At 41.3% G+C, this 13,718-nt stretch overlaps 1 protein-coding gene and 1 long non-coding RNA gene across 3 annotated transcripts in view; both read left to right on the forward strand.

Annotated features, from left to right (window-relative positions):
• The window catches only part of ATP10D (ATPase phospholipid transporting 10D (putative)), a 53,280-nt gene extending 44,378 nt beyond the window's left edge, over window positions 1-8,902 (forward strand). The window contains exons 17-23 of one of the 2 annotated variants that reach the window (XM_061471950.1): window positions 127-202; window positions 762-894; window positions 1,364-1,564; window positions 4,361-4,441; window positions 4,818-4,922; window positions 6,288-6,475; window positions 8,019-8,902. In XM_061471950.1, the coding sequence (XP_061327934.1) occupies window positions 127-202; window positions 762-894; window positions 1,364-1,564; window positions 4,361-4,441; window positions 4,818-4,922; window positions 6,288-6,475; window positions 8,019-8,259 (1,025 nt within the window). In that variant the 3' untranslated portion in view covers window positions 8,260-8,902. Of the gene's footprint in view, window positions 1-126; window positions 204-761; window positions 895-1,363; window positions 1,565-4,360; window positions 4,442-4,817; window positions 4,923-6,287; window positions 6,476-8,018 lie in introns of both variants that reach the window. The other variant, XM_061471958.1, reaches the window with a different exon arrangement.
• LOC133278828 (uncharacterized) overlaps window positions 1-11,720 on the forward strand; it is a 73,063-nt gene extending 61,343 nt beyond the window's left edge. The window contains exon 2 of the long non-coding RNA XR_009746703.1: window positions 11,137-11,720. This is a non-coding gene — a long non-coding RNA (uncharacterized LOC133278828). The remainder of the gene's footprint in view (window positions 1-11,136) is intronic.
• Window positions 11,721-13,718: the final 1,998 nt, after the last annotated feature.

Consider the following 13,718-nt stretch of genomic DNA (forward strand, 5'->3'; position numbering starts at 1 on the left):
GAACATTCTGGTCTTGTATATTTGTCTTTTCCTGCCACCCCCATGGTTATGCAGTAGCCAGCAAAGCTACCTTCAGGTTGCATTCCAAGTAAGAGAGTTTATAGTTTTTTCTTCTTTTCTCTGTAGGTGATGGTGCCAACGATGTCAGTATGATCCAGGTGGCTGACACTGGTGTGGGAATATTGGGCCAAGAAGGCATGCAGGTAGTATATACAAAGACAGCTGCAAATGTCATCAGATTCCATTTTAAATTGTTTCAGTTTTAAATTGTTTACCCTGGAGGCCCAGTGGCTCCACAGCCCATTACTGAACACGAGCAAGATTTTGCAGCCTGAGCTCACACCCAAGCCTTAGCACTCTTCCAGCAGTGCTAAGAAGCTGAATGCTTCAGGGTTCAGACTCCAAACAACAGAGCTTGCTGAGTATCACCAAAATCCCTATTACTTATGTCCTGCCAGGAAACAAGCAGCCTAAGCATCAGTGATTTCTGTGCAGTTGTGTGGTAATAATAAAGACAGCCACATTCCTGCCTATGTTGTTGGGCTGAGCAGTTTGTATTAGTGTAAACTGTTGTATGGAGGGGCTCAGATCTGAGCGAGGGTAAGACTGTAAGCACTATGTGTAAAATAAAAAAAAAAAGCAAACAACAAAAAACCCAAACGTAAAATACAACTTTCCATCAGCTGCTAAGCTGCTCATTTGGCAGTATCTGAAGCTTATCTTTAACACCGTGGACATGACATATCCTTTCCTTCATGTGCGTTGCAGGCTGTGATGGCAAGTGACTTTGCAGTCTGTCAGTTCAGACACCTCAAGAAGCTGCTGCTTGTCCATGGTCATTGGTGTTATACCAGGCTTACCAACATGGTGCTTTACTTCTTCTACAAGAATGTGGTATGTAGCAGTCACATCCCAGGGCAATCACATTTTGCGTATTTGAGACCACTGAAGGTTTAGTGGGGCTTTATATATTTTTTTTTTTTTTTTTACTGTGAACAGTTTCAAAAAGCACCAAACAATTCATTTTCCGGTTTATGTCTGCAGAGACCAGAGACCCTTATTCCTTGGACTGAATTTCTTACTCAAGTTATCTGATTAAACAGCGGGTAATGGGTGTTAACCAGTGTAGTGGTAGCATGACTATTTAAATAAGTCATGTCCAAGTGTGAAATGTAAAGCTGTGACAAGTTTGAAATGTGTACTAGTCAAATATAATCTTGAAGTGTAGGATTGGCATGAGCTCTACAGCATTTATAATTATTTTTCCACAGATTACTGTGGAAAAGATCTGCATGTTTTCCTCCTGGCTTTTAAAACCCTTGTCTATGGGTAACATTTTGTCATGCCATCTTTGACTTTCCAGGCCTATGTGAACCTCCTGTTCTGGTACCAGTTCTTCTGTGGGTTTTCAGGCACATCAATGACTGACTACTGGATCTTGATTCTTTTCAATCTCCTTTTTACGTCGGTGCCACCTATCATTTATGGTGTCTTGGACAAAGATGTGTCTGCAGAGGTACTTCTCCAACTCCCACAGCTGTACATGACGAGCCAGAAATCTTTGGTAGGTTAAAGAGTGCTTGGTCTGAAGCAGATTGGAGTAGTCAGCATTTGAGCCATTTCTGTCGGTCTTTCCTTCATGGTTCACATCAGGAAAACATGAAGTTTAAAACCACTTTATTAGAAAAAACATCTAGGCTTGTGATAGAAAAAAACAAAAACTGTGATTTCAAAAGTTTTTGTAGGCTCTTTTCAGCCATATGCGCCTAATCTTATCAAATATTTGATGATAAGAGAAATTAAGGACTTCAGGGGAAGCATTGTACTAGATAAACATTGTTACCAGCTTGTTCAATTCGATCACTGTCTCAGCTGTCAACATTCTTCCTCAAAATGCATTTCTTCTGAGCATCTGGGCTTACTTTCCAAGATAAGGTCCCTAGATACAGTTCTTTTCACTGTTGTTTACAGGTCTCAACTGCCACACTGTTGAGGCTGAAGGTGCACAAGAAGTTGGGCAGGGGGACATAGCCGAGGCAGCTGACCCCCACTTGACCACATGGATATCCCATATCGTATCATATGCTGAGCATCATGCTCAGTGTATAAAGCTGGGGGAAGAAGGAAAGGACACACACACACACACACACACACACACGCATTTGAAGTGATGGTCTTTGTCTTCCCAAGTAACTGTTACTCATGATGCAGCCCTGATTTCCTGGCGATGGCTGAACACCTGCCTACCCATGGGAAGTGGTGAATGAATTCCTTGTGTTGCTTTGCTCACTCACATGTGGCCTTTGCTTTCCCTGTTAAAACTGTCTTTCTCTCAACCCAGAAGTTTTCTCACTTTTATTCTTCTGATTCCCTCCTCATCCCACTGTGGGGGGAATGAGGAAGTGGCTGTGTGGGGCTTAGTTGCCAGCTGCAGTTAAACTGCAACAAATGCTTAATTAAAATCGTATTTTTATTATAAAAATTGAAAGCAGTGGCATACTGAGCCTGAGACAGAATAGATAATGGTAACCCAGAGAGAGGAAACACTTGAGTGTATGAGTCATCTAAAACTCACCATTTTCTTTATGATCATAGCTTTTCAGTGACAGACTTGATTAAGAAGCATTTCTTTACAGAGTGGTCAAACACAGAAACATGCTTTCTAGAGAGGTGGTCCATGTCCCAGGCCTGTCAGTGAGGCATATGAACAATGCCCGTAATAACATGCTCTGAATTTGTCAGTCCTGAAGTGGTCAGGCAGTTGTAGGTCTCTTCCAAATGAAATACACTGTGCTGTGCTGTGCTGTTCTATTCTGTTCTAACAAATGCTACTAAAAAAATGAGCTGTGACATGCAGTGTCATCTGCCTAATATAGCAGAAGTCTAGGTCTGGTTTAGAAGGGAGAAAAAGATAAACAGTGAGGAAACAATTTATTCTGTTTGTTTGTGACCTTTACATTTCTTTTTACATATCCTTAAGTACTTTATGTTGCTTGGTTTATGATATTTTTGCTAAACAAAGTTGTCTTTTGGTACAAGTCTGAGTCCCTGCAGAGTGGCTGAGGCATACCTGTGCTTTGTCAATCAAAGAGAGTTTTGACTAAGTAAAGGTTACAAGGCCTCAGATTTGGCCCTTTTTTGTCTTCAGGATATGTACAGTGAGCTGAGCTGAAGGTTTTGCGGTAACATAATCACAATTACTGCATTACAGAAGTTCTTCCCCCCTTTTTTCCCTTAACTTTTATCAGAGTTTTTCTCTTTTGTTCATCATTGCCTTGCTCTGTGGTTGGAGTTGTTAAGTAGTAAATCATATCACTTCTTGCATGGAAGCACAGTGAAATAATTGTTTTTATTAAATGCAGTATAAAAAATCAAGTGCAGTATAGAAGAAATAAATGCTTTAAAAGATGTACTATCACAGTATTGCACCATGATATCACAAGTGCACAGATTCTGTACAAGCTGTAAAAATGGCCAGTAACTTGGAATCATGTTCGATATTTTAAAGCACTTAGCTGACAGGCAAATAAGATAAGGTTCCCACACCACCTCCAGAGAGCAGTTCAGTTCTTGAAAGAGCTGGATTGCTTTTTGGAGAAACACATCCCTGTCCACTAATTGTAGACGAAGCTGGGTGGCTAGGTTGCTCACCTATGTGTCTCAGTCTAGGACCTGAATATATATTTTAGTCAGGGCAGATGCAACTATATGATTTCATAAGCGGTTGAGCTGTCATAGCAGTTTGCTGTCACTACGTGAGGAAGGCTTGTTCCTTCTCCTCCCTTCTTTTCTTTCCATTCCCTGTTTTCACCCACATAGTTAAACTACATTCCTTTTTGCCAGCTTGATTGTCCCATGAGATCTTCCAGGAGCTAATTTAGCTCACTAAAACAGCAGTGTGTTATTACAGCAGAAAAGCAAATTGGTTTCTCATATTCCAGTGAGTTACGTTATCTCAGAGGAGTCCAGTCTGCCCAGGGAAGTCAGCCAGCACAAATTACTGAAGTCAGCCAGCATATGTACTCAAAAAGAAAGGGGTGGAGATAGAAGTAAGTGGGATTTGGTGTTCAGTGATGGTAAGCTGCTAGGGTAATTCACTGCACCCTGTCCTCCCTGCCTTAGTACTCAGGTGAAGGCTCTGGTAGGTCTTTTCTGGCAGAAACAGCTGTAAGAACAGTTAGCTGCTTGTGTGGAGTGAGATCTTTATTCTTATTACCATAACACAGAAGATTCCTCTTCATTGAGAAACTATCTGGAATTGCTTCTGAAGATAATCTTTCCTCAGATCCAAATTAATGCTAATTAATGATGCAGCAATTTGTTCAATTTGTTTATCTGCATTTATCTGTTTTTCTTACAGGCTTACTTGCCTTCAACATTCTGGATAACCTTGCTGGATGCTTTTTACCAAAGTATTGTTTGCTTTTTTGTGCCTTATTTTGTAAGTGTTGGATATGAGACACATTTATACATTTTGATATACTAAAACCCCAAATTAGAGAACAAAATTTTTTAATTTTACTTCTTAATATATAAATGTGCACTAACGGGACATAATTGGAACTGAGCTGAACTGCTGATGGAGGGGAGATCCCTGGAAGCGTTCAAGGCCAGGTTGGACAGCCTGGTCTTTGGCAACCTGGTCTACTGGAAGGTGCCCTGCCTATGGCAAGGGAGTTGGAACTAGATGATCCTTAAGGCCTCTTCCAACCCAAACCATTCTATGATTGTGTGGTATTGAAAGTATTCTTGCCACTTTTAAGTATTAGGACTATATGTAAAGAATGTATTATGCTGACCATTGGCTTCCTTTACAGACGTACTATGGCTCAGACATAGATATTTTCTCTTTTGGAAACCCTATAAACACAGCAGCACTCTTCATAATACTGTTTCACCTTCTCATTGAATGCAGATCTGTGGTGAGTACTTTGTTTCCAGGAGAGTATATTCCTAACAGAGAATGTGCATACAGCTTTCATTAAAACTAACAGAAGAAAAAGCTTCATATACAAAACAGAGTAACTATAAAAGTGCCAAAACCTAAACCAAACATTTCATATATGTGACCATGCAAGTGTTCCTAATGCATCTGCCATTGGAGCCAATAGAATTACAGATATTACTAAAGTTAACAAAATTTGGCCTCAGAATTATTTGTAAATAGTGAAAGGATTCTGCCTTGTTAGGATACATTGGTTTTGAAAGTGTCAGTTTTGCAGATAGTAAAACCAGCCAGCGATCGGTCTGCTGAGCCTTCATTAGTTCCCAAAGCTTGCAGCTCAGTGTGAACTGTTGATACTGAACGCTTGGAACTGATGATCTGCTTTGTGGCCAGGATAAACAAGTCAAAGGTGTGTTTTGGTACCAGAACTAGAGAACCAGTACACTACAGAAATGCTATTCCAGTTTTTAGTAAAGTCTGTGCAAGCTAAATCATGTGCTTTAGCTTGGCTAAATTTACAGCCCTGAAAAGGGTAATACTTGGCTTTCTTGCATAATTTTAAAGAAAATAAATACAATAATATTTACAGTCCATTAATATTTAGGATATAGAGTAATGGGGTTTATTTTTTCTTTGTCTTTTTTAATATATATATATTTTAGGATTGTTTCACAATGGATAACATTTCAAGTTGGGATTCAGTCTTTCCTTTGTTCTGTTTGGGAGCATGGAAGCAGTGATAAAATGCCTTTATTGAGACTATATGGGTAGCATGAGTGTATCCACACTCAGAATAGAAAACCGGTACTTAAATGAGTTTTATTTGATATTTCAGAATGTTGGCAAGCTGTCAGACCGATGACAGTGTTGGTTCCATAGGAACTATTATAGCAGTTTAGGTATAAAATTACAGAAAACTCAAATGTATAACTAATCAGTGTCTCAAGCAAGATACAGAAGAATGATGTCATGTAAAGATCTCACCTCCATTTGCTGGAGAAGGCTTTCTTTGCTGCCAGTGGATGAGGTGGTCATCTCAGGCAAATGGCACAAAAAAATGTCTTTCCCAAAAGTATCAAAAGCTATGTGTGTAGTAGAATAAAAAAAAAACCTAAATGGCTGGGTCACCGATATGCTGTAGGAAGAAGGCTCCATTCTTCCTGGAATGTTATGAATAAAATGGGAATATTACGTGAATTGATCTATCCTCTGCTACATTAAGCAGCTATCCTTGGAGGAAGAATGTATGCTTGTTCATGTATGCATGTGTACACACTAACACATGTTACAGGTCTTTCCATTTGCAGCTTAAATCTGATTTCTTTCCTTTTCTGAATTGCAGACTTGGATACATACAGTAGTTGTAGTTGGCAGCATACTGTTTTACTTTGTCTTCACTCTGGCCTTTGGGGCAACCTACAAAACTCACAATCCATCATCAAATCCTTATTGGATTATGGAACAGCACATGACAGACCCAGTATTTTACTTAGTTTGCCTCCTGACTACTTGTGTTGCTCTGCTACCAAGGTGCGTTTCTGTTTTATAATGCTAGATTGCTATTGTTAGCAAAATTAGTTTTCCTTGAGTCAGTGATGCTATAAATCCCTCTGGCTAGAGGTCTTCCTCTCCACCCTCAATATAAAGAAAATTTCACAACTTGACCAAGCCATATGAGGATAGCTCTTTAGTGCCATGTTCTGAAATTAAATTTCAGTAAATACATCATTTTGTCATTTATATTAGATTATTTATATTATATTGCAGATTGTGTTTCGAGATAACAAACCCAGTAGTCTCTAACCACAGACTTATAGAATCATAGAATGGTTCAGGTTGGAAAGGACCTTAAGATCACCAAGTTCCAGCACATCTGCCCTGGGCAGGGACACCTCACCCCAGACCATGTTGCCAAGGCTCTGTCCAACCTGGCCTTGAACACTGCCAGGGATGGAGCGTTCACAACTTCTTTGGGCAACCCATTCCAGTGCCTCACCACCCTCACAGTAAAGAACTTCTTCCTTATATCCAACCTGAACTCCCCTATTTAAGTTTAAACCCATTACCCCTTGTCCTGTCACTACAGTCCGTAAATGTATCATTTATATGGTTTATAATTTCTATTCAAATCAGTTAAATTAGTGATCAAAGTTGACCATGTACTATACATAGAAGTACTGTGTTGTGTCTAACTAACTTAAGCTTTTCTACTTGAGTGATTTAAAGTAGAAGTATGGAACCACTGCTCTCACACATACATCTTTTTCCTTTGTAAGGGTATCTCTCCCCCCTTGGTGAGAACTGTGACACTACTGGGTGCTCTACACTTTCTGGACTGGGGAAGGGAGATTGCGGCTTTCACTGGAGTTTAAACATCATTTCTCCTACAAAGGGACAGATGTTAGACGCCCTGTTGACTGAAAATACAGTGCAAAAATCTATGGTTATTAAAACCTTTGCCCAACCTAAGTTGCCAATTAAGTCAGTTCTAATATGAAATATTCCTAGAGTTTAATTCTGTAACATCATTGGTACTCCATATTTCTCTTACTGCATGTGATGCTTTGTTTCTTAGGCTTTCACCGCCTTGTTCATTCTTGCTTCTGGTGAATTCTCTGGCTCCTGCAAAAATTAAAAATTTTGGAATGATGCTTTACTTACTCTTCCCAGGGCTATTGGTGCTATGTTGGAAGCATGAATTTGGTGCCTTTACTCCTGGGCCTGACACTAATATGCAGAAAGTTCCACTTCCAGTGTAGTTGGGACCCCAGCCATTCACTGAAGCTGCAAGTGCACAGTGCTGCAGTAACATCTGTAGGAGAACAGCATTCAGGACAGAAAAGTGGAAGCCCCTGAGATCAGTATGTGTCTATAAAAATGCCACTTTTCAAACGTGTTCTGGTGCTGTTGCTGGCCTGATACTTGATGTTCACAAAACAGCACCTGCTAAAACTTTTAGAGGCTGCTGCAGCCTCATGGTTGCTTGAATGGTGTTTGGTTTTCTTTAGTGTTGCTGGAAACTGTTTTGAGTGTGCTTCTGAACAGTTTATTTGAAACTGTGTTTATTTTGTAGATATTTGCTAAGAGTTCTCCAAGGAACATTGTTTCCATCTCCGGTCTTGAGAGCCAGGCACCTTGACAGTCTAACCCCAGAGGAGCAAAGGGAAGCAATTAAGAGATGGAGAGATGACTCTGTTGTAAACTGTAGAGTGGAGCTCCATGCTACTTCTGGGTCTTCTAGCTCAGTCACAAGTGCTGTGTCAGAAGAAGAAAGCATTGCCAATGTTTTGCCAACGTCTAAAACACTGTTATAGGCCTGTTCAAGAGATGGGTTAGTAGAGGACACCTCCTTCTCACCAGACATTCAGGATGAGTCTGGGAACACAAATGGCTTGAACTCTGAGAAGATGGAATTCCTGAATTCATCAAAGAAAACTAATTTAGACTTATTCGGTGGTAATAACTCATGTGCCAAAGTCTCTGTGTGTGATTCTGAAGGGGGCAGCAGTGCTGTTGCTGCAGCATAAATCAGGTTTGAATTCTTTTGTGTGAAGAAGATGCTTCAGTGTATGTTACAAAGTTGGAATGTTAACTATTTTAAAACCCAAGAGTAATAACTGCTGATTTATGCTACATTGTGGTTTTTTCTTCAGCCAAAGGAGATGATGCACACACTTCCTTAAAAGCTTTTTTGTTTATAAAGATTTTCTGTAATTTATTTTGATGTTCAAGATCTAAGTGGCTGGGTTGCTTTTTATATTTTTCAGTCAATAGACTTTGCATACTGCTTATTTCTTGTATGCAAGATTGCACAATACCTCATGGTGTTCTGGACAGGATGTTGAATAAATACGGATTTGCAGGTAGGCCAATCTGCTGCCTTGCATTGCTAGCCTATAATCCTAGCATTCCCTGGGACTCACCGCTTTATGGATGTATGATGTAAGCAGAAGGGCTGCCATGCCAGGGGGGTTGGAACTAGATGATCTTAAGGTGCTTTCCAACTCTAACTACTCTATTATTCTATGATGTAGAGTTACTGGTTGGCTTGTTGAAAGACTCCTGCAATATAGTAATTTTATAGCAATTACTGAAATACAGTAATTGTTTTAACCACTGGGGTCCAGTTTGTCCCCCAGGCTATTGCACAGGCCATCTCAGTGCTGGCCAGACATGATTTTAACCATCAAAAGGGCAGCCCAGATGAGGCATATGTGTCATGCACCTCCCTCACTTTCCTCTTCCACAAAAAAAACCAAATCCTAGTGAGGCCTTTTGTTCTCTCTGACAGTTCATGCTCCTGCTGTATGCCTCCTTTTATCTCCATTGTGCTGTTTTCATGCAGTCTGCCACTCACTGGACTTCTTTTCTGCCTCATCCAGCTCAGATGCTGGTTGCCTGAGTTTTCTCTAAACTCTACCTCATGCGTACACTGTAAAATTGTCTGCCAGCAGCAGTGGGTAGCTCCAGTCTGCCTTCACGTCTTTAGAAATAGCAGCTTCTACCTGATGACATTACCCTCTTCACTCTCAGGTGATTTTACATTTAGGTGCTTTTATAATGCACAGCTGAAGTATCTTTACAGGCTGTTAGGAAGAAGGTATAACCCATTACATGTCCCAGATTTGAGCTCTGTTGTTCATCTCTCTTGCAGATGTCCTGCCCCTACCAATTCCCACTGCTCTGCACACTGCACAAGAGCTGGCTGAAGTGCATGTGGGGTCTGGGTTCCAGACCAACATATTGCCTCCTTATTACTCCTTCCCCAAAAAGTTACATGGCCAGTTTATGGAGGAACTTAGGAAACTGTTTGGATCTACTAGCACCTGTTGAAATAAACAGTTTCTTCTAACTATAGCTGCTAATGAATTCTTAGTATTGAGCCCATTTTTTGGTTCTGTTTCATTCTAAAGCTTTCTGCTTTCAAACTGCCAAGATTTGTGTGTTCAGGCACCGTGTTTGGGGCAAGGGCACTGCTTTTTAATTGAACCATGAGCTTTCCATGTCAATGATCAACATTACATATTCCACATCTTTTAAGATCTTGGAAAGAATTTAAACAAACGCTGTGAGGTCTGAGACATCTGCTGCTATGCAGGGCAGATACTGGAGGCATGCTAAGTTCATTCAAATGAAGGTCACCACATGTTACCAAAAGTTGAAAATGATTCTGTTTTCAAAAGGTAGAGTGTAATTAGGGCTGACTGTATCCCTAGTGTTAGTGAACAGAAAAATACCCTTTTGTTTAGCCTATAGAAGGAAAACAGTGAAAGGAGCCAGTGATGACAGCCATTTCTACAAATACATAGATATATTTTTTTTTTAATTTGGTTCAACATACGACAAAATATTTTCTGTAACATGTAGCAGAAGGTTAGTGGGGACCTTTGAAGTGATGGCAGGCATTCAAATTCTAAGATCATGTGGAGCTTGTTGGTTTGCCGTTACGATTTTCAGATGTTTGTCTGTAGCCTCCTTCTTGCTGTGGGGGCACTGTGCCAGGAGTGGGCTCCAGGTGTACCAAGTAAAACATCTTGGCTTGCTCTGCAAGCTATGGGGACTTGTGAGGTGTCCAAGAGGAAGATGCAAAATGGTCAGCAGGTTGCGCAGGGAGACGGTACAAGGGCAGAATCACACACAAACAGACTCAGTGAAGTCATCTGCTCTGCTCCACAGCCCCACACAGGCTCAGCTTTGCCCTTATTGTTCCCAGCAGATGTTCTCCTGTTGTAAAGAGCTCCAGAGAAGCAGGCCAGGCCAGTGCTCTCCTGCCCTCAAAGTCAAATACTGGTTTTGTTTCTGTTGCCTCACCTGCGTGTTTTTTTGTGCCTTAAATCTATGGGCTTTCTTCACCTGTGGCCACAGAGAACAGGTTATTCTATTCTGTGGTTTTACAAGTCTATGACTGAGGCATGCTGAGCTCTCAAGGAGTAGCTCAAGGACTTGCAGTGAGCTGAGGGACCACAGGGCTCCACTTCTCCATCTGCCACTGTAAAAAGGAGTGTGGGGACAACACTGGCCTGTGACTGCCTCTGCTGCAGGAGCAGAACCTGCCAGTGGATTTGGCAGGTATCTGATCGTTTAGCCTCAGGAGGTTGCATGTGTGTCACACAAAAGCTGTAAGCATTGCAAGTACCATCTTCCAGAATCTTCTGTGAGTGTAAGCCATGGCATTGAAATACCTGCCCAAGAAATGTGACAGTCACCTGTTGGATATGGGGCTGACTGACTGCATGATGCCTCTGGGACACTTGAATTGCTATTCTGTGGCTTCTACAAGCCTAATCACCCCCTGCTCACTGCTTGGTGTTGTGGAGCTTCTGCAATGGGTTCTGGAATTGGATGAAAGATCATTCCATCTGTATGTTGAGCATGCCAGACCCTGCAGGTTACCTTGAAACTTCAAATCCAACCTGTGCTGAGGTTATAAGTGAGTACTGTGGTACCACTTGAAGTGGTCCAAGATAACATGCACACATTCTATTTTTCCTGGTTATGTTGTTTCACTGATGGTGTGTGTTGCTTAAACTTGTCTACTATAGGCTGTGTTTCTTTAGAGGACTTTGACAAACAGTCTAAGTACTGACATTATCTGTTGTGTAAAACCCAGTCTTTTTTTCCTTTTTTGTTTCTGTGTGGACAAACAGCAGAAATCTCTAACACAGAGTCTCTGCCGTGATCTCTTGCTGTTTTTCACTGAAAGGGAGATGAGGGTTGCGAGTCTTCAGTGAAAGCTTCACAATGTTAACTGACCATATCCAGAGGGCCAAGTGAAGAGTGAAGGCAGATCACTCTCCCTTTGCTTCTCAGCAGCTGAATGTTGTTTCCTTTATTTCTTTTTAGCACTGGAGACATGAGGCTCCCCTGCTGGCTTCTGCACTTTGGCACAGCATGACCTGACTTTTCCATTTTGAAAACAGGCTTTTTAAGATCATCTCACAGGTGCCTTCCAGATGTGAAAGAAAGTACAGCATTTACACTTTTGTCAGCTTAAAATAAACCAATCATGTTCAGCTCTGCCAAACCTTGTAGCTACACCTGGAGCAGCTTTAACTAATTTTTTGATGTGCAGTATTTGATTTACAGAATGATTTTTTTTCTTTTTTTCACAGCAGCCACGCCATTTGCAGGTGGCAGGAAGCCACCACCTTTATAGAGCAAGTGTCTTTGCAGCACAGTGAGCTTTGGTCTGTACCTGGGGCATAGACAGAGCTGAATGTTTGACCCAAGCTGTGTCTTTCCCCTCAGCCCCAAGGGCCAAGCATGGGGCTGAGGACCAGCCAGTGTGGACCAGCTACTCCTCCTGCTGGACCTGGCGCTGACACTGGCCAGCCCAGCCCTCCTTTCTGTAGAGGCCGGCGGCCAAGTTCTGAATGTGATGGTGTTAAGAATGTTCTCATAGCTGAATTTCAGTATGGGTTTTGTATTGTTTGTTCCTGGCTGATTCTGGTTATGTTACTCTTACCCTCCTGGTCCTGGATGCCTTACTGTTGACTGCAGTGAAAAGGCAAATTTTAACTATTATTTTAAGTTTCTGCATGGTTAGTATTTTGATTTCAGCACATGCCCTTAAAATGCTGGATCCCAGTTAAAATGAGATGGTTATTTCAAACTAATTGTATTCCTGAGGAAAGCCATAGAACAAAATGTGTTCAGAGAAATTTGACTGCATTTTCAGTTTTATTTTAGATTTCTCAATCCAGAGTAGTTGTTGGCAGCAGTATTATTGATAATGCTCTGTATTAGAAGCACACATGCAGATGAAACTAGAAGTTGTATAGTGGTGGTAGTGCCAGAATCTCCACAAGTCTTGTAGTGCCAATGGGGCTGTCAGAGCTGCTTAAAAAAGCTAGATAAGGGCATGCAAATAACTTTTAAAGACTATTTTTAGGCACTCTTGCTAAAGTTGTAACTTCACACCTCCATATGAGTGTTGAGTCTCTCTCTTGAGATTGAAACACACTTTCAACAGAGAAGGTTTTTGGAAAATTACTGTAAATTTTTATTAGTACAGCTAGAAAAAAAAACACATTTGCTTGACTGTGACATTGCATGTTAGAAGTAAAGCCAACAACTGTTACCTTACGCTGAGGCTACACTTAAAAGAGGAACAGCATAGTTGTGATGATAGCCGTCAAGTCAGCACACAGGTACAGGGGAAGGAGGGCTATGTTTGCCTATTTCGTGTGCACACATAAAAAAAGCAGTATAAAAATACATTTATAAAATTACAAATTTCTTCTTTACATGGAATGTTATGTCAGAGATGGTTGTGGGGAAGGACAAGACCCAACTGCTCCATCCTGAAGCCATTTGCGATGAGTCTTCAGACTGATCCCTTACCAGGAGGGGGCTAGACCATAGGTGGAAGCAATCTCATTTCCTGGGAGGGACTGCTTGGAAAGTGGTGGCAGGCCAAACCCAGTCAATAAAAATGTGTAATTACATATTATCGTTTGGTAGCACTTATGTCTACGTGAAACGATGAGATGGATTCAGCGATTTGCTTCACAGAATTCAAAGCTGCTAACTATGTCAGCTGGCGGAGAGCTGAGGGCTGGGCTGTCCATTTCACAGAAGCATGTCTTTGTTTTCTGCAAAACAGACCTTGCTGAAACCTGTCACCAGACACAGCAGACGGACAGATAGACAGGCTGGCTCTGACAGCCTCTGGGCAACCTCTCCTGGTATCTCTCAGTAACTGGCTCTGGGACGTTGATCTGTGCTGCCCTACAGCTGCAGAGGTCCTGCCCCAGAGAAAAGCTAAAGTGGG

Source organism: Pezoporus flaviventris, unplaced genomic scaffold (assembly GCF_033815535.1).
Source record: "Pezoporus flaviventris isolate CSIRO_AGI_PZ_B2104156 unplaced genomic scaffold, CSIRO_AGI_Pfla_v1 ptg000002l, whole genome shotgun sequence".
Taxonomy (NCBI): domain Eukaryota; kingdom Metazoa; phylum Chordata; class Aves; order Psittaciformes; family Psittacidae; genus Pezoporus; species Pezoporus flaviventris.